At 38.9% G+C, this 18235-nt stretch overlaps 1 protein-coding gene across 2 annotated transcripts in view; it reads left to right on the plus strand.

Moving 5' to 3' along the window:
• The first annotated feature begins 6148 nt into the window (after positions 1–6148).
• SECISBP2L (SECIS binding protein 2 like) overlaps positions 6149–18235 on the plus strand; it is a 30952-nt gene continuing 18865 nt past the window's right edge. For both annotated transcript variants that reach the window (XM_075160036.1, XM_075160037.1), the window contains exons 1-2: positions 6149–6400; positions 16862–17040. In XM_075160036.1, the coding sequence (XP_075016137.1) occupies positions 6164–6400; positions 16862–17040 (416 nt within the window). In that variant the 5' untranslated portion in view covers positions 6149–6163. The remainder of the gene's footprint in view (positions 6401–16861; positions 17041–18235) is intronic.

The following is an 18235-nucleotide window of genomic DNA, read 5'->3' on the forward strand; positions in this document are numbered from 1 at the left end:
TGAGTAGCATGATGCTGAACCTTGGGTGAGCACTTCTCCTTCACTGATGCGTATTTGTACCAATAGGTGTTTCTAATTTATCCACTTACTTAAAATAATATTAAAATAGGAATATAAATTGAACTTAGTTTTTAAGCAAAGGCAAAGTTTTTTCCTTCATAAAATCTGTAGGTAACATTTACTAATGCACCTTGTTCGTATTTTGTTTCCTTACAGTGCTGTGATGTAAAACATAGTTTTTACTTTGAAAATTCCACTAAGATCTGGTGATGTGAAATTGAACTTGATAATACTGCAGAGTAGTTGGGACCCTTATCTACAGATCCAGAGACTGTAATTTGGATAGCCAGTCTTGCAAGGTTCTTCTTCCCATGGGGACAGGGGACAGCTATTTCAGCATGTTTCCTTTCTCTGCCATTTCCCACCACCCTTGCTGTGGGAAGGAACAACTACTCTCTTCTAAAGGAGCGAAAAAAGAACTGTGTATAAACTTAGTATGGCTTAAAAAAAAAAAAAAAAATTCGTCTTGACTTTGTCTGTTACAACTGATGTGACCTTTCCCATCCCGAGTTTGGATTTTTCAAGGAAATGGGAATGCTGCAGTAAATCTTGTCCTATCCAGCTACTCCCCTAGTTGTACCTTTTTGTTGTGAAGGACTAATTGTAATAGGACTAGTCCAACTAGTGAAGGACTATTAGTTTGAATAGTGAGGGCTAGCAATGTGTTTTTAGACTGAAAAAGTGTCAGTCTACCTCTAATAAATTGTAGCGTGTTTTGGCATACTTTAGTTCATACTCATGCGTACAGTGCCTTAGCATCTGTGCTCTAGGCACGTAATGAAGATTTATATAATCCCTAAGGGATTCTACCCCTTTTCTGCGTTCTTATAATTCTTAACCTGGAAGATGAGAATTGTCTGCAGGGAAATATGGAGGAGCTGTGTTGTCGTACAACTGCAGCAGCAGTTGGTAATAGTTGCTATAGTCCACTTAGTCCCTGGTAGATCTGACTCTGGTGTCATTTCTACCTCCTCAGGAAATGTGAACAAGCAGTTGAAGGAAGAGGGTGAATGATGTTTTTTTTCAAATAACATTATTGCACTGCAGGTTGTTCAAGAAGTGCTAAGCAGCCGCACTGCATTCTCCAATCTAGGTTCCAATCATTAAATTTCTGCAATTGTCATTAATTGTCAGAGCCACTCTTTTCACTACTTTTTGGATGTTTTTATACACCTTTTGTTGCTGTTGGTACAAGACAAACCAGCACCTTAGCTACTACCAATAACACTATTTGCAAAAGAACATTTTAATGGCTGTTGTAATCTTATGTAAGATTACAATAGTGATTAAGCTGTGTATATACAAATGTCTCTTTTAAGTTGCTGGCAGCTTATGCATTAAAACTGAATATCATGCAAATGAAATCTGGGAGGATGTGGGTGCTATGTCTGCATGCATTTTAGATTTTTTTTTTTTTTATTATTTATCAAACATACTTTGGAGGAATGCATTCTTATCTCAAAATCCTTCTCTAATGGATTGGATCTGAAACCATGATGTAGTGAGGATTTCATTTTCCTTTCATTTTAAATAGGCTTAGAAATACATTGAACAAAAAAAAAAAAGAAAACAGAAAAAAGGCAAGGCAGCTGAAATGCACCTGGCAGAATAATATAATGAAGGTATTTGAATTGTAGTCTGTAAATAAACACTGTGATTTTTTTTAATTACTCAGAAGTTGTCGGCTGTAAAACATTATGTCTGTATTTGGAGATGGTATTTTCACATTTACTTTTTTTTGAGAGGTGGTGAATTAATTTACTTGAGCAGGAACTGTGTATGTATGGATTAAGAGTAAAGTGACATCACTCTGGACAGTACCCCTTGCTTTCTCGAAAATACAGCAGTTATTTGAACTAAATTTCCATATATAGGTGTTAATACTGAATTTAAAAATAAAAGTTTAGTTGTTACTTTATTATTTTCAAAGTGCTAAAAATATGTTTTAGAACCAGATTAGAGAACTAGGTAAAATACTACATTACAGCGAGTCATAGTTAAGTGTTAATGAAGATATTGACAGAAAGGATTATCGCCGCTTCAAATGCTTCTAAATCTGTGGAAAGCTAGATTGCAAACTGCATCTGCGTTGTTACAATAATTGCACATTTAGCACTAAATTTTAGATGTAGTAACTGCAAGCATTACAGCAAGAGTAAAGGCTAATCCCTTCCTGGCCATACTACAAATTGTTGCAAGGCAGGATCTGTCCTGGTTGGCTCTACTGCCTCTTTGCAGCTGCTCTCAGTGGGAGTGCTGGGCTCACTCTGGCTGCTGCCAGGTAGTAATCGCATGTTGCAATCAGAATCGTGATTCTCGGTTTTGTGGACTAGTTCCCAGCTCACCTTCCCACTTTGGTTGCAGTCTGTTCCCTGTAGTGTCTGCCCTTAGCTGCCCATGCAGGATGCTACATGTTGTATCTCCCCACATCAGGTACAAGTGTTTATTTGCCAAGATATACTCTGCTTTCTGTACTTGTCTTTTCCTATAATTATGCTGAAGATTTTAGTCCCAGTCTAGTAAAACTGTCATTCTGGAGTCGGCCTCGTTCCTGCTGCCTCTTCCATTTGCTCACTGCGGCAGTTTCCAAACCCACCAGTGCTGTTGTGGTCCACGCTCAGGCGGTGCTGCCATGGAGCTCAGTCTCAGCCTGCTTCGACCTCGGAGGTGGCAGGGGGTATTACTGAGCAACCCTTATTTCATACTTCCATGCCAGTGCGATTAAGCTCATACGTATGTTCAGCTTGCAATATAAGAAGCTGCCTTGATTTCAGTGAGACGTGCTTAATCACATCCTTACATGTTTTGTAGGACTTTTTACCCACTAGATGTAAATGGAGCGTATGTAAGTAGAGAGCGTGACTGGCCACACATATTCTGTTAGATTTGCTTGTAATCCTGTGATTTTAATTCTGAATACAGTCATTACCAAGTGCCTTTCCGTACTGCTGAGATATTTTGGTTTAGACTCCAGTTTTTATTTTTGTATCGACCTAGATCTTCTTCTTTTGGTTGGTGTCCTCCATTGTATTCAGGAAGGATATCTCCACTATCCAGCAGATGTAGCAATAAACCCAACAACTTGTTAGCAAAATTGCAGTCAGCACCCACTAGGTTCAAGCATCATTTTTGCTTCCAAACTACTCACTTATTTACTCCATGTTGCAATAAAAAGTAGCAATAATTGTTTACAAACTGCCAGATTTGAGAACTGGACCCTTAGGACTAAATATTCAAAACCAGCTACTGCAATTACCAGTGTGTTTAAATTGAACAAGGTTTTAAAAATTTTTTTTATGGCTTCCTTAAGGACTGTAACACTGTTGAGTTCTCTTACACAACACTCGATCAAGATGACAATGATGTAACCAGAGACCCTGGCATAGTTGTAATAGCTGTGGATAGAAGATCTAACATAACTGGTTCCGAGTGCTTTGGTATGTTTTTCTTTTTGGTGGCAATACAGAGTTAAATTTTATGGGAGACTCGAGTTCTTTTCACCCGAGTGGCCACTCAGGTCACCCGGCATGACTTTCTGTATTATGTGTATTGTATAGATTTATTTAGATCTGATGTCTATTTAATCACTGCCCAATTTAGATCTTAGAACTTCTTGTTATTGTTGTTTAAGTATGCATAACAGCCCTTTCAAGTGTGACCTTTCTGTTGGTATGTATCTTGGGAACAAAAGAAGGATTTCATAATGAACAGTCTTGCCATAATGAGTCATTATTTTTTAAAAATACAGCAACTATCTTAAGCAAATGTCATAATATATATTCCGTGGTCAGCACTAATTTGGACAAATTAAGCTGCATTCCACACTAAAATGCTGGTGTACTAATACAAGAAGACAATTGTTCTAGTTGTTTCAGTGGGATTTTTTCACTGTTTTCTGTTTTCTGTCCAGTCAGGCAAGTTCTCCCACATTACTTGGGAGATGAAAAGTGACTAGGTTTTAAATAAGTCAACCTAATTTTGCACAAATAAGCATAACACATTCAACCATGGGGAATAAAATACATTTCACTCGGTAGAGATTTGTTGTTTGATTTACGGAGATTAAGTTTAGGTGGCTTATTTTATATTTCAAAATTATTTATCTGTAGATTTACATCTTGTATTTCAATTCATCAATGACTGATGAAATGCTGTTCCATTGCATCAGCTGAAAGCTCTTGATATAACCACCTTAATCCCCAATTTTACTTTCATGACTTCTTGTGTTGAAATAACCAATGTCATTGTGTAAAAGCCCCTGGGAACATAACATCATAACCTCAAATTAATCTGTGTTACTACCTTGAAATGGCTTCCTAAGGTTAACACTTGTGTTAGTTCTGCTGACCATTTGATCTCATCAAGAAAAGTGCTGGGATACAGAAGTGCACATGAAGTGTACAACTGCTGCAGCTTCTCCAGTGAAGATGAGGTTTCTGTATCAATTAGGATGCTGCAGCAGCCTTCCTGTTCTCTTCATTTGTAGTAAAACACTGTCCTCACTGAAGTTAGCAGAAATCCTATAGTTAAATTTAATTGGGATTACAACTTCACCCTCTTCCTTTCCCATATGATCTGTGGGACCTATGATTTTGTTGCCTGCAACCCCATGAAAACGTAAGTCACAGAATGTAAATAATGTTGCAGAGATCTAGGCAAAAGGTACACTTAGATGGTGATCCTGCTGATGTGGATGGAATAGCACAGAAGGCAGTGCCAGTCTGCACAAGTTCTTTGTTCATGTCATCTGTCTGCAAGATGAGATCTTATGTGCAATGTAATAGCCATCTTCCTAATACCATACGTTACATATGAAGTTTTAATGGTGAAGAGCAACTTTTAAGAAAATACAAAGGGATTATGTGCATTAATCCAAGAAATAAAATTTTTATAAAGAAGAACAAATTGTTACATGGCATAACGAACATAAATCTGGAAAGATTAAATAATTATAAAATAAAGGTTAAATCTAGGAAGCTCTAGCAAGATAGCTCTGTAGAGATATTTTTGGTAGTTTTGTCAAACTCAGGCATAGGCTTACTTTTTCCCTTAACTTGGCCATTTATTCCTCACAAGAATCTCTATCAAGCAGAAACCTGCTTCTTCTATCAATACATTTTATAAATGTATTTTACCTGGAAGTGCTCAAGAATCTGCTCCAGAATATCCTTTGCATCTTTCTTTTACAAAGGTACTTAGTCTAGTTCTACTTCTTTTTTTTTTTCCCTTGCCGTGATTTAGGAATGTTGATAAAACATTATCAACCAAGTTGTAAATAAATCATGCCTGATTTCCATTAAACCCAAGGCAACAGACATATTGCCTTAAGGAAATGTAGGAACATTACATACTGAACGCGCGTTGTTACGCAGCACCGGCTCGTACGCTTTCCTGCCCTTCACAGTCTCATGGACTTTGCTGGCATTACTCACGATAATTATACACGAGTTAAACCCAGGGCAACAAAATAAATAAAAGAAACGTCACACAAGCTGTGCCAAAACCCGTCTTTTAAAATGTCCCTCCTGCGATGGCAGCGCCTGGCCGCCACGCGCACCGGCTGACGGGCTCCAGCTGCGGGGCTGCCCGGGGGCCGCAAGGGCGGGCGGCAGCGCCAGGCCGCGGCGGGGCCGGGCCCCCGGCCCGCCTCACAGCCCGGCCCTGCGCTCGAGGCGCTCGTGTGACACTTTCAGGTTTCTGCCTCTAAATAAATCACGGATTTTTTTTTTTTTCTTCCATGTTCCAGATAATTTCAAGGACATCGTCGGCCCGAGACTCCCCCCACGCCGCCTCTGAGGAGACCGGGCCCCCGCCGCACCTGCCGCCCTCACACGCCACAGGCAGGAGCGCCGCGTACGCGACGGCCTCGGGCAGAGGAACAAAACGGCCCCGCTCCCCACTGGTTTTTGACGATTTCCTTAACGGTTAAGTCACAGCCTCGCTCGTTTGCGGGTGCCCAGAACACGGCCCGCCGAGCCACCGGGAAGGGGACGCCCGCCACGCCCGCCACAACCGCCACCGGCGGGAGGGAGGATGAGCGCGCCCGCCGCCGCTTGGGCGAAGGCGTTCCGCGCGTCTTGGGCCCGCCCGGCTTCCGTCCCAGATGATCCCTCCCCGCCGCCCTCGCCCCGCCGCCGTCCCCCCTCCCCGCCCCGCCCCTGGCCGTGGCGTAGCCGGGCTCGGTTTCCGTGATAGCTGCGAGCGGGGCCAGCGCCGCTCTGGGTGTGTGCGGGAGCCCGGCAGGGGAAGCGAGCGCCATGGAGGAGGCGGCCCGGACTCTCCGCCGTCCTTATTAGAGCCGCCGCCCAGCCCAGCTGGAGCCATGGACAAAGCCGACAAGGTGCGGGGGGTGGGCTTGGCGCTGAGGAGACCGTAAACAGCTGCGGCGGGAGGGGGCTGCGACGCCCCGGCGCCGCGGTGAGGGAGGGGGGCGAGCGGCCGGGCAGGGAGAGGAGTGGAGCGCCGGGGCGGCGGCCCGGCTCTATGTCAGGCCCGTCCCGTCAGGCAGCGGCCCCGGGCCGCCGAGCGGAGGGGCAGGGCGCGGCCCGCGGCCTGCCGAGGCCGGCGGTGGCTCGCGGGGGGGACGGGGACCGGTCGTGAGGGGGGTCTGTCGTACTCCCCCGCCGAAGAAAGGCCCCAAGGAGGCTTCGTTCGGGGCGTTTTCAAGGCTGGAAGCGGGAGCTCGGCGTGTGTTTGCCGGGTTGGTAAGGCGGCCGCCGTCCCCTCTCCCGGGTGGGAGGCTGGGCGCTGGCCTCCTGCGAGAGGCGTCAGGCCGTGGCCGTCCCCAGCCCCGCAGAGCCTGGGCTTGGTCTGTCTGGGTGAACTGGGGAGCCGTGAGCGTCTGCCCTGGGTGTGCGCAAAGGGATGTAAAGCTCCGTTTTGGCCTTCTCCCTCCTGTTCCTTCAGGCTTTGTTTCAAGCTTAGGGAGTAATTGCAGTTAGTGACATTTAATTTAAACCTGCCTGGTCGCTGGAAGAGAGTTTTACAGGCTTCTTGAGAACTTTGCAACGTGAGAGACGTGTCACTCTTGTTGGAATACTGTAAATGTCGGGTTCAGGTTGAAGTTTTCAGTGTTAGGACATAGCTGGTTAGCTGAGTGGGAAAGAGTTGGGTATAGCTCACTAATTCTACAAGTCGCTTTTTTCCTTCAAAGTTTAACTTGGCTTTGTCAAGGTAATCAGTTTGCTTTATTCTTAAGACCCTTCAAACTGTAGGTATGAAGAAGCTTAAGCTGGGACTTAAGAGTTCATATGATTTGTTACATATATGCAATAAAATGTTTCATCATCAGGATGATGATGGTGTTCTAAAAGATATATCTGAAATGAATGTTACCATCCATAACAACCTGATCTTACTTTTAAACTTCCGTTTCTGCAGAATGTGTTGAAAATTCATGAATTATTGCTTTTTTTGTAGTTTTCAGCTTCGGCATCTCCAGGGGTTCTAATAGTAGGGTTAATTAATAAAATAACACGAGTTCCTGTAGCAAAGTAAATACTGAGTAATAATGCACTCTGTAAAGATATGTTGCTTTTCATTTTGTACGTATGTCCAAGGAAGTTAGCGAACAGTGTATCTTATTACGGTATGGCTCCCACTATGTCTTACTAGGCTTTCTGGTGTGGTAATGATTTCAAATGCTTTCTTATTTGCCTTCATGTAGAAAAACTGATCTTAGTCTATAAAATTTACATTAGTCTAATCTGTTGTACTTTTTGCTTTAAAATCTTGGTTTCTGGTGTGGGTTTTTTCCCCCCCTTTTGTTCATCTGTAATTAGTACTGCAGTACACTTGTGACATATTTATTCCTTGTTGCTTGAGCTCTTCGTTAGCAGAGGTTTGCACATATGCCCCTATCGAACCATTCTCTTTTTATTTGTTGGAAATAGGTCATGAAAACTGAGAATCATTGTCTTATTCACAGTGTAAAGTGTTGACTCTGTCTGTGTGTGATTATCTTAACTAAGTGCAATATTTCAACTTAGAGATGCAGTTAAGCTCTTTGAAGCAGGAACCATGTTCTTGTTTATTCTGTTTGCAGCATATCTAGTCCTGTTGGTTCCTTAGCCACTAGTAAGGCTTCTAGGCAGACAAATAATTAATACCTGATGAGTTTCTAAAATGATTCATCTATCTTGTTGCTTTTGTCTTCTCATTATACAGTAGCATCTTGATTAGGAGATCCCTCAATGCTTTGGGTTTGAACCTTTTGTGCTGTAAGAATTGAATGTAATCTCCTTTACCAGTGTAAGTGTTTGGTAAGGTTGCATCAGTTTTGGGTGCCGTTCCATCTTTCCTTTGATTCGGGCTCCTTTCTGCACCTGTATTGCATGGCATTTGATAAATGAATATTAAAGCATGCAGATGTGTGTTAACAGTACTTAACCTCTTCTCTCCTTTCCCTCAGAATACTCTCTCAGTCAGAGTATGATAACTGTACATGCTGACAGGGATAACTACTGTGGAATTAGAATATGAGGGAGTAGGAATATCGTACTATGTTTAAGTATAGTATTTCAAGAGTAAAGGGGGATTGCAAATGCTTTTGATGGGGAATGTATTTGAACAGAGTTTTGTGGTGTTGGCTCAGTAAATCAGTATGAGATGTCATGCACCAACAACTTTTTGACACCTAAATGACAAAAAGATGTCACTTGTAGATTGCCCTTCAGGTTTCTGTTACCTAAATTCTGGTATGACTTTGCTTGTTATAATATGCTCAGTGATATTTTGGCAGCTGACATAGAAGGAAACATAATATAGCTGTTCAAAAACAATTATTTTATGATAGGATGTGTTGTGATTTTTGTAGTGAGTGTGGAAGTTTACTTCTGTCTATGCCAGAAACGAAACTGTTCCCATTAAAAAGTGTATGGATTTCAGCAGTTAAGTGTAGGTTATTTTCCTATGAGAGATAAAACTCAGCACATGACTTCTGGCACTCTTTCTGTTGGAGCTGATTGCGGTAGAAAACTAAAGAGAAACAACCTCCCGTCTCAAAGGTACTGCTGTGCTTTGATTTTTCTCAGTGTTATACATTTGTCTTGCCCTATGATTAAGACATTTGGTTCCATTAATGCAGTTGAGAAATCAGGTGAAGTTGCAAAATCAGTGACCTGTGTTTTGTGTTAGTATTGCTTAAAGACAGCCTGTTCTGCTTGCCTCTATTATTCTTGACCGTTCAGCAGTTGGCTTGATAACATGCTTGCCACAGAAGTAGATCTAGATCAATGTTTTGTGCTCTTATCCAGTTTTCTTCAGTGTTTCTTACCCATGGCAGAATTTTCAACTGAGGCAAACTGGAAAAGGTCTGTTTTCCTGTGCTATATGTTACTTTCTCTTGAATCTTGAAAGTGCAGAAGAATTTGGGTTTTGTGAGAGTTTTCTATTATCTTATTATAGAATATGTTCTCCAGTGAAATTAAATGTTATTATTATGATATATGAACATCTTAACTTTTTGATCACAAATTTATTTATCATTGACTAGTTTGTGGAAGTGAGGAAGCTGATTTACATGAATGGTTTGTATTAATACTTTTAGTACATAGGCTACAAAGCACTCAAATGTTACTGTTTCACATTGATAGTGTGAGTTTAGAAGTTTGTATGTACTGTTAAGTGCTTTCTTTGAACAAGCTTTGTAACTGCAAATACTAATTTTTTTTTTCCCTCCCCTTTTTTCTGGAATATTCTGGTTTTGAGTTTAAACATGCCAAGTTGTCATGGTGTGCCACTTGCTCATTTTCTACATATACATAAAAACTTCAATACTTAGCTTTATTACATTCCAAGCATGGTACTTTCTTCTGTGGAAAGGGAAGAGAATTATGCATGGTTCCCTTATTATGAGCTGAGGGAAAAGGGAAAGGCTAACTTCATAGTGTATTTGCTTTAAGTGTTGAATTGAAATTACTATGTTTAATCTAAATAGGGAGGATTAAATTTTGTGCTTTGTTAAATGGCCTGTTGCTGGTGTTTCCAGTTGGACTGCATATTTACCATTCCTGAAGTATCTGCCACTTAGAAGGAACTAATTATAGAAACAATGACTTCCATATTTGTAAAGTTTCTTTTAAAATAGATTAAATGTGACCTGTCTTACTACTAAAATGACTTTTAAATTACGAAATCCAAAATTCAGAAGTAGAATTGTTTTTCTTAAAATAAAAAAAATTTTGAGCTATGTTTTTATCTCGCATTTGTGATGACACTTCTTGCTTCCAGACTTTGAGACAGTAAAACAGCTGATTTTATTATAGCCCTCTGAAATGTGGCATCTGTGTCTATTTTCTCACCCTGTAAATGGTAAGATTGATATCCAAGTGTTCTCTTCTAAGAGGGCAAGCTGACAGAGATCCTATTTAATGGAAAATGCTGAATGACATTAAGCTACAATGAACAAAAACTTTTCTAAGATTAAACATACAGTGCTATAACTATAGGACAAAGTTTACCAGTCTGTTCCTGCTTGTGTCATCTTCTGTCTTTGCAGCTGTTAGTGACTACAGTAGCTTTTATATAGGAAACAAAGGGTCGCTTCAGTATATATGCTGTCTTGAAAGAGTTGTAATTGTTGGGCTGAAATATGTAATGAGCTACTGCAAAACATTTTGTAAGTTGAAACTAGGGATATCTACAAAAGAAACTTCTGTATAAATCTTGGTTTCTTTTGAAGGGGGGTGCTTCCATTAATAGGCAACTGATTGAAAATCTGATGTTTCAGCATAACTTGAATTTATATTTAGAATTGAGTTTGGTTATCAAAGATCAATTTCAATAGAGCTTTGTTTAGCTTTGTGATGTGAAAGGTTGAATAAACATGAAAAAGTTGAAATCCAAAATAAAATTAAGTTTGGTCTTGCAATATTTGCAATGTTTGCCTTCTGATTGCCTGATCAAAACCATATATTACTTTGTATTAACTATTTAGGGTCTGACCCTGCATTTGCTGATGTCAGTGGCAAAGTGCTAATTTTTTAGTGGATGTGTGCTAGAATAAATCTCAATACTGTGAGAGCAATTAAAGCATAAATTAGTAAGTGCTCTGTTGTAAGGATTAGGAAAAGTGTAGGAACCTTCCCAAATTCTTTAGCGTTTGACAAATCTTTCTTGTCTAATTCCTTTTGTTTGCTTGTGGTTACAAACCAGTGGCACTTGTCACTCCATTTGTAGTGTGTGGATGAAATCTTTGAGGAATTGGCATTCATACATATTTTGCATGCACTTTGATTTATGCACTTACTATTTGCTTCTGAAACAAAATGCTATTTAAAAAAGGATCTTGTCTCTTATTCTGGAGTTTACTTCAGTTGTCATTGGTTGCATTTTCCACTGAGTCTCAAGCATGTCAACATGGTATTTAAAAAACCAAAACCGACAACAACAAGCTGTTTTATTTGGCATTATTATTCTGTATCTGGCCAAAGAAGCACAGAGACAACCTGTTAAAAGAAATAAGTCTCAGTTGGAGATATTTTTTGCTTGTCCAGTGCAATGAGAAATTAGCAGCACCTTTACTTACTACTAAATTGATTATTCTTTTCTTTTGCTTTTTGTTTCACTTTCTCTTCTTACACTATTAAGGGAATATTATTTCTGTTGTTCTGACAGAAACAGAGAGGAGCCAGGAGACCTAAAATCCCATTTATTAAAAAGAGGAGTTACTTTGCTCTCTATCTTCACCAACCCTTCCTCCTAGTCAAGAAAACCATAGTCCTAAAAAAATCTGCTTAGATAACTTTGGGTAAATTACTTAGCATTACTATTTCGTTTCCCTCATGTGTCAGATGAAACTACTAGCCATCTGTGAAATGTACTGAAATGTCTGGATAATCACATTGGAGAGCTAATTCTGTTTATATTTTGGTTTGGTTAGCAGTCTGACCTGATTTAGTACAATTGTTTCCCCTTTTTGGTTTAAGTTTATTAAAGTTTAGTGTCCTCATCTGAAGACACATCCTATGTAAAAAGGAACTTCTAAGTATTTTAGACAGACTGGTGAAATACTATAAGGAAGCAATATGTTGAAGTTAATATTGTTTAGTTGGTAACTTGAGCTGTCTTTCTGTTTTCTACCCTGAAGTGGAAATGGGGCTTTGTTGTCTAATGAAATATATCAGTTGTGCTGAGGATTGCTTGTATTCTGCTTGCAGAATGATTTTGAAACACCTGTATTAAGGTTTTTAAGTTTTCAGTTGCTATTCTGGTGAGTTAGCATGCATATATGTGTGTGTGTGTGTATGTATACAGAACAAAATGCAAAATTTAGAAATGGAGGTTTACCCTAAATTCTTCTTTTTGCTGAAACAAGTTTCTTGGAAGCGTTAAAAAAATCCTCCACAAACCAAACCAACCTGTAGGTACAGATTAAATTGCACAAGAAAACAGTGTTTAAGGTATAATGCATGTAAAAGATTTCTGAAATGCGGTTTTGATTCCTTTAAATAACAGACATTATCAAAGTTTCTGTAGGCGAAAAAAGAAATTAACTTTTGAATACATCCATATGTGTTTATAATTACAGGATATGCTGTATCTTTATTTTACCACTATAAGTAAGCTAAATATGTTATGAGCTGTACAGAAGATAGTAATTAAATATATCAGCCAATTGCTCTGTCATAGCAATAGTTAATCATTACCTGTATAAGAGACTGGGCAAGAGGAAAGGAGATATTAAAGTTGTCCTTCTAGTTTGGGCATCTCTGAGTTGTTTGAGCCTAGCAAAATCAAGCAGAATAATTCAAATGAGATTTTCCTAAACTTGTCAAATTACATGATAAGTGTTGTGTGGTGGTGTTGTGGTTTTTTTTTAATAAATTAAAATAAAATAATAAATTAAAGAAAAAAAAACACAACACAACCTAAAAGATGTATAATCCTGTTTTTACTGGAAAGATTTCAATGAATCAAATTTTGTCCAAAATACTTGGATGGAAAAGTAAGGTGGGGGATTATCTTTGCAAATTGACAAGAAATACTTTGTTATGGCAGCCTTGCTGGTGGGAATCATTTGGCTCCTGCTTTGATCAGTTATATCTCCTTTTTTTAATACTTGATGTGAAAGACTGTTCTCTCATAATACTAATAATGAATGATGATATAATACAATATCACAAAAATCACTATAATGAGACCGTTCTGCAAGCCATTAAGGAATCAATCAATCTCCCAAAATAATACAGGGAAAGAGCAGACAGCCAGACAGGAAAGACCTTTAAAATAGGGAATCGTGTCCCAACCTGAATCACAAATAAAATGTTTTGACTGTTTTCCGAGCTAGTGGTTTATAATTAGTATCTTGGCTAAAGTTCACTTGACATGTTGTTGGGAGATAGTGACCAGTGGATTAGGAATAGTTGTTCGAAAGTTTTCAGTGCTTCATTAAGAATACCATATTTGTAAAGCACTCATCCTAGTTGTACTGTTGAATTTTCCACGGATGAGACAGCCCTGGTGTGTTCCTTTAATGTTTATGCCGTCTAGTTTTGTAGGCCAGCCCACAACTGAATCTATTCTTACGCAAATATTCTTGCCTGGCAATCTTGAAATAGCATCTTAGTTTTCAGGGAGGGATTTGAGTGTTGGTATTTCTGTTCTATTTCTGTTGGTCATTTATTACATGATCACTGTACATAAGCACTTCACAATTTATTTTTTTTAATGAAAAGTGTTTATCCCCATGGTGCTGTGTGCTGAGAAGAATGCCTTGGAGTTTTGCAGTCGGTAGGTGAGTGAGTCACCCGGCAGCTGAGGGATGTGCCTGAGGTCAGAGAGGAAGCCCTGGGTAGAGCAGGGTGTTTGATTTGTGTTGGACAAGTTCGGTGCTGCTGCTGCAACTGCGCCACAGCTTTTCCTCTGAATGTAACTTAAGGAATTGAAAAAGAGTTAACGTAGAAGGAGGGAATGTTTGCCTACTGCCTAATGATCAAGAAATGCATTTAAATAATATTAAGATGTTTGTTCCACTGTAATGCAGATCTTGTTGCGCAGCAGGTAGTGATACTTCTGTATTGGGGCTTATAGCCATAAGCATTTTCAGAACAGTCATTAATAACCACTTTTTTTGACAGGGGTAGTCTATCTTGTCACTTCCCAAGACATACTTCTTTCCCCCTGCCACTCTAGTTCCACTTTGATCCTTTTATTTTTTCTTTTTAGATGTTTTGTTTTCCTTTTTTGATTGCTGCTAAAACTTCAGGTCTCTTATGCTACAATTTTATCTGTAAATAACTGATGTTCTTACTAAATAAGCATATCAAAGCAGAAACTCATTTGAAGGGACACTTCTGCTTTCCCAGCACACTTTGACAAGTCCAAAGACAGAGAAGCTTCTCAAGAAAGGGTTAAAAATAATCATGGACACTATACTTCACGGTTTTTGCTTTTTTCCCCATTTTGCATCTTTTTTTGAATTCTCAGTTCAATTACGAACAAGCTTTGGCCTTGGTCACTGTGGTTTGCAGAATGTCCTACCATCAAAGTTGTTAACGATGTAACTTTGATCTCAAGTTAATACTTGCAGACATCCTGCAGACAATAGTCTCCTATCCTAAACAATGTTTCACTTAGAAAACTTCCTCCTGTGTTTATAAAGTTCATTCTTAGTGCGGTGCACAGTATTTGGAAAAAGTGAGTGATGTTTAAATAGAAATTATTTGGTGAACTGATGTTTACAGGAAATGGCTAATGGTGAAATTTGAGCTAATACTGCAGCTAATGCTGCATAAAATCTCATGAAAGAAGTATGAACTAGCAAATTTGGTAATGGAAGGATAAAAATAAAAACAGAGGCAGACACTTTGTCTATAATAACACTTTTTGTAGGAAAAATTTGATTCCGCTTGTACAAGTCATCCGAATAGCTGTTACAGAATGACTGCCTTCGCAATTACTTAGTTTGGGTGTCAATTCGGAGTTGAAAAGAATGCACTGAGCAACATTTCTGGCTTAATTTTTGAAATTGGCTGAGAATTCTAGTGTTACAATTATAAATAATACGTATTGAAAATACTTCTATATTATAAAAATATGTTGCATCAGTCACTGGTATGATGATTTAATAGCGAATATAATACTTACGTGAAAGTTAGGGAGCTTTTACAATCTCAACTTTTTTCTCTGCTTTTCTAAGAGTACATGACAGCAAAGTACTTAAATACCAGTTGGTTTTCAACTTGCCTGGTGAATTACAGTGTAACTCATGGCCTTAGTAATTTACTTGATGATGATTCTACCTTTTGCTCAGTAATTAAACTTTCTTGTATGTAAGTATGTCAGACTAACTAAACAAAGATCCAATACCCTGCATGAGTGGGTCTTGACCTCACTGTTGCTGAAACTAATATTTGAGCTAGGAATTTTTCTAGTTTAGTCTGATACATTAAAGCACCTATTCATCAAGTAAAAGTAGCTTTTCTTACTGACTGGGACAACTGTATTTTCAAAACACTATGGGACTTACCCCTCCCAACTCCTCCACCCCCATGCTGCTAAACAAATATGGGATCTGATCCCATGTTTTATTTTTATTTTATTTATTTATGCTTTTTTCATATGTTTGTAGATTCAAATATTGGACAGTAAGGCTGAAATGTCTCTGGATGGATTGTGGGTTTGACACAGAGCAAGGGCATGGACTGAGAAGCATGTGGTAGGCATGGGACTACTTGCCATGATATTTTCAGAGCTCCCATTGTTTGATTCTGCTCATGTAGATGTTGTACAGGTAGCGGCAAGGATGGAAGACTGTCCTCAGCTCATCAAATGTTCAGACTCTCCTTTTAGTAAAATAAGAGCATGTACTCGTAAAGGTTATGCATTGACTCTGGAATTGTTTCTTAAATAAATGGAAGGAAAAGTTTCTGGAGTCCTTGCCTGCTTTAGAGAGAATCTTCTTAGAAATTGGTATTCTATGAGCTACTAATGTGAGACAGGTATAATTAAGCTGAAATCTTTGTACAAAAAGATGCTTTGCAGCTGAATGTAACTTATAATGGAATACGGAATGTAAGGGTACTTTGGATCTGTAGTAGTCTCAATGAATAGAGCATTTTTCATTGTTTAGGTATAAGATCCATCTAATCTGTACAAGACCAGAAGGGTAAAAATGCCTTATAAACTATTGAGGATACCTTCAGGATCGGGGGAGATTTTGCTTTGAAAGCACAGCTTAAAACTTATTTCTAAGCAGTCTTTAATTCCTTCTTCATGGCAAAATTTAATCATATTCTTAACACTTTAAAATATGTTAAAATTTTGCTGATGGAATGTGGGGGGGGTGGTTCTGTGATACACCATCTATTTTAGTAAACCATAGGTTTACTGCTGAAAAATCTTTTTTATAATTGCCTAGGAACATGATCAATTTTGTAGAGCAGACCAGGCATTACTACATCTTCCATATGTTGGTTTCACTTATGAAAGCCTACACAACTGTGCTCTACCTAAAGTGCTAACTCTGTTTCTTTCTGTGCTCAGACTAGTGTATCCTCTGCAAGATCTGAACTTCAGTTGCTTTTAAATTAATTAGTGTTTGTATTGCACTTTGAAAATGTAAAGGTTAATACAAATGCTAAATGTTGGCGATCTGTATTACAGCCTGTGTTGTTTGGAAGGATGTAACAAGCACTAGCAAACTGTTTTCCATCTCTTTAAGTTTACTGCAGAAATGCTGTAGTCTTGTCATGCATTTGGCTGCTATTTGTGATAAATGCCATACAACTTTATGAATCTATGAGTTCCCAAACAATTTGTGATTGTATTTAATTAAGACATTGTTTCTTTTCTCTTTAAGAATGTCAAGCTGTCAGCTGAAGTAGAACCGTTTATTCCTCAGAAGAAGGGTCCGGAAACACTAATGATCCCAATGGCGCTTCCTAATGACAGTGGAGGAATTAATGGCATGGAACCAACTCCTATCCCTAGTTACCTGATCACTTGCTATCCGTTTGTACAGGAAAACCAATCCAATAGGTAATATGTGGTTGTGGTCTTCATGGAAGATGATCTATTTTTAAATGAGTTGAAACTTCTGGTAGACTTGGGAGCAGTCAGTGACTGTTGGCTGTATATTCATTTTGTTCACCATATTTAATCTTCTGACCCTTCATGAGTGAGGATGAAGTTTCTCTGTCCCCAGTCTTTTTTCACTTATTTCCTTCTCTCTGCTTTTCTCTATTCATATTCTTTGCCACTTCTCTTTCCTTGGCTACAGAGGTCTGGTACAAATCCCTCACAAAGTCATCTGCTGCTCTCTTGCATCTTCCAGGGCAGTCAAGAGGTCTGTGTCTAAATCTTTGATGCTGAAGCAAGGCTCCAGGTGTCCAACTTGGATTGCCATGATGACGCAGTATGCAGCTGACACTTCTATTGAGTGTAGCTGTGTCCACTTTTGTTTGCATAACTAGTTATAATACATTGAGTTTAGGAACTCTTTATTCTAGCCCAAGTGTGTTGTTCACTGAATGCACAACTTCAATGTTGATTATTTTGTATTGACGGCATAAATAATTATTCCTGTTTGGTTTTGAAAAATGTACCCAATGTTTGCTTAGGATGGCACTTTAGTGCTGCTGCACTTGAATAGGTAAGAATAAAAATAATCCTTTAGCAACTGCCTGCTGCAGATCTGTAAAATTAATCTGAATCTTTACTTTTCCTATTCTCTTTCTCTAATATTCGGGCCTCTGCATTTTCTGTGTAGATGGTCTTCTGGTCTCTTGGGGGTTTGATGAGAAAGAGAATTGGGTTCATAGTTTCCAAGGGGGTCTTTTTGTAGTATGCTGTATCACAAATAAACACAGGAAGAAGTCTCCACACTTGGTTTCAGTAGTAAGTTTGTAAATGCCTGGTTTTATGTATGCTTCTTAAGGCCTGCATTTTCATAGGAATTTTGAACAAGGGTGAGTTAGCAACTTAATATACTGAAGTACTTGGCCCTGAGTTAGCTAATGAATGTCACTCTTCCATGGGTCTGCTAGTTTATCTTGTGTAAGTTAGGTATTTACTTAGGTTATATGAGTTTTCTGAAACAATGAAATTGTAGTGGGTCCGAAGTACTTGTCAAAGGAAAATGCCTACATTTTATTTCTAAGTTAAATATTAGAAATTTAATAAGTTTATACAAATGCCAAGATCAGCAAAGATATTTATTTGGCACTTGAATGTA

This window comes from Calonectris borealis, chromosome 11, assembly GCF_964195595.1.
Source record: "Calonectris borealis chromosome 11, bCalBor7.hap1.2, whole genome shotgun sequence".
Classification (NCBI taxonomy): Eukaryota; Metazoa; Chordata; class Aves; order Procellariiformes; family Procellariidae; genus Calonectris; species Calonectris borealis.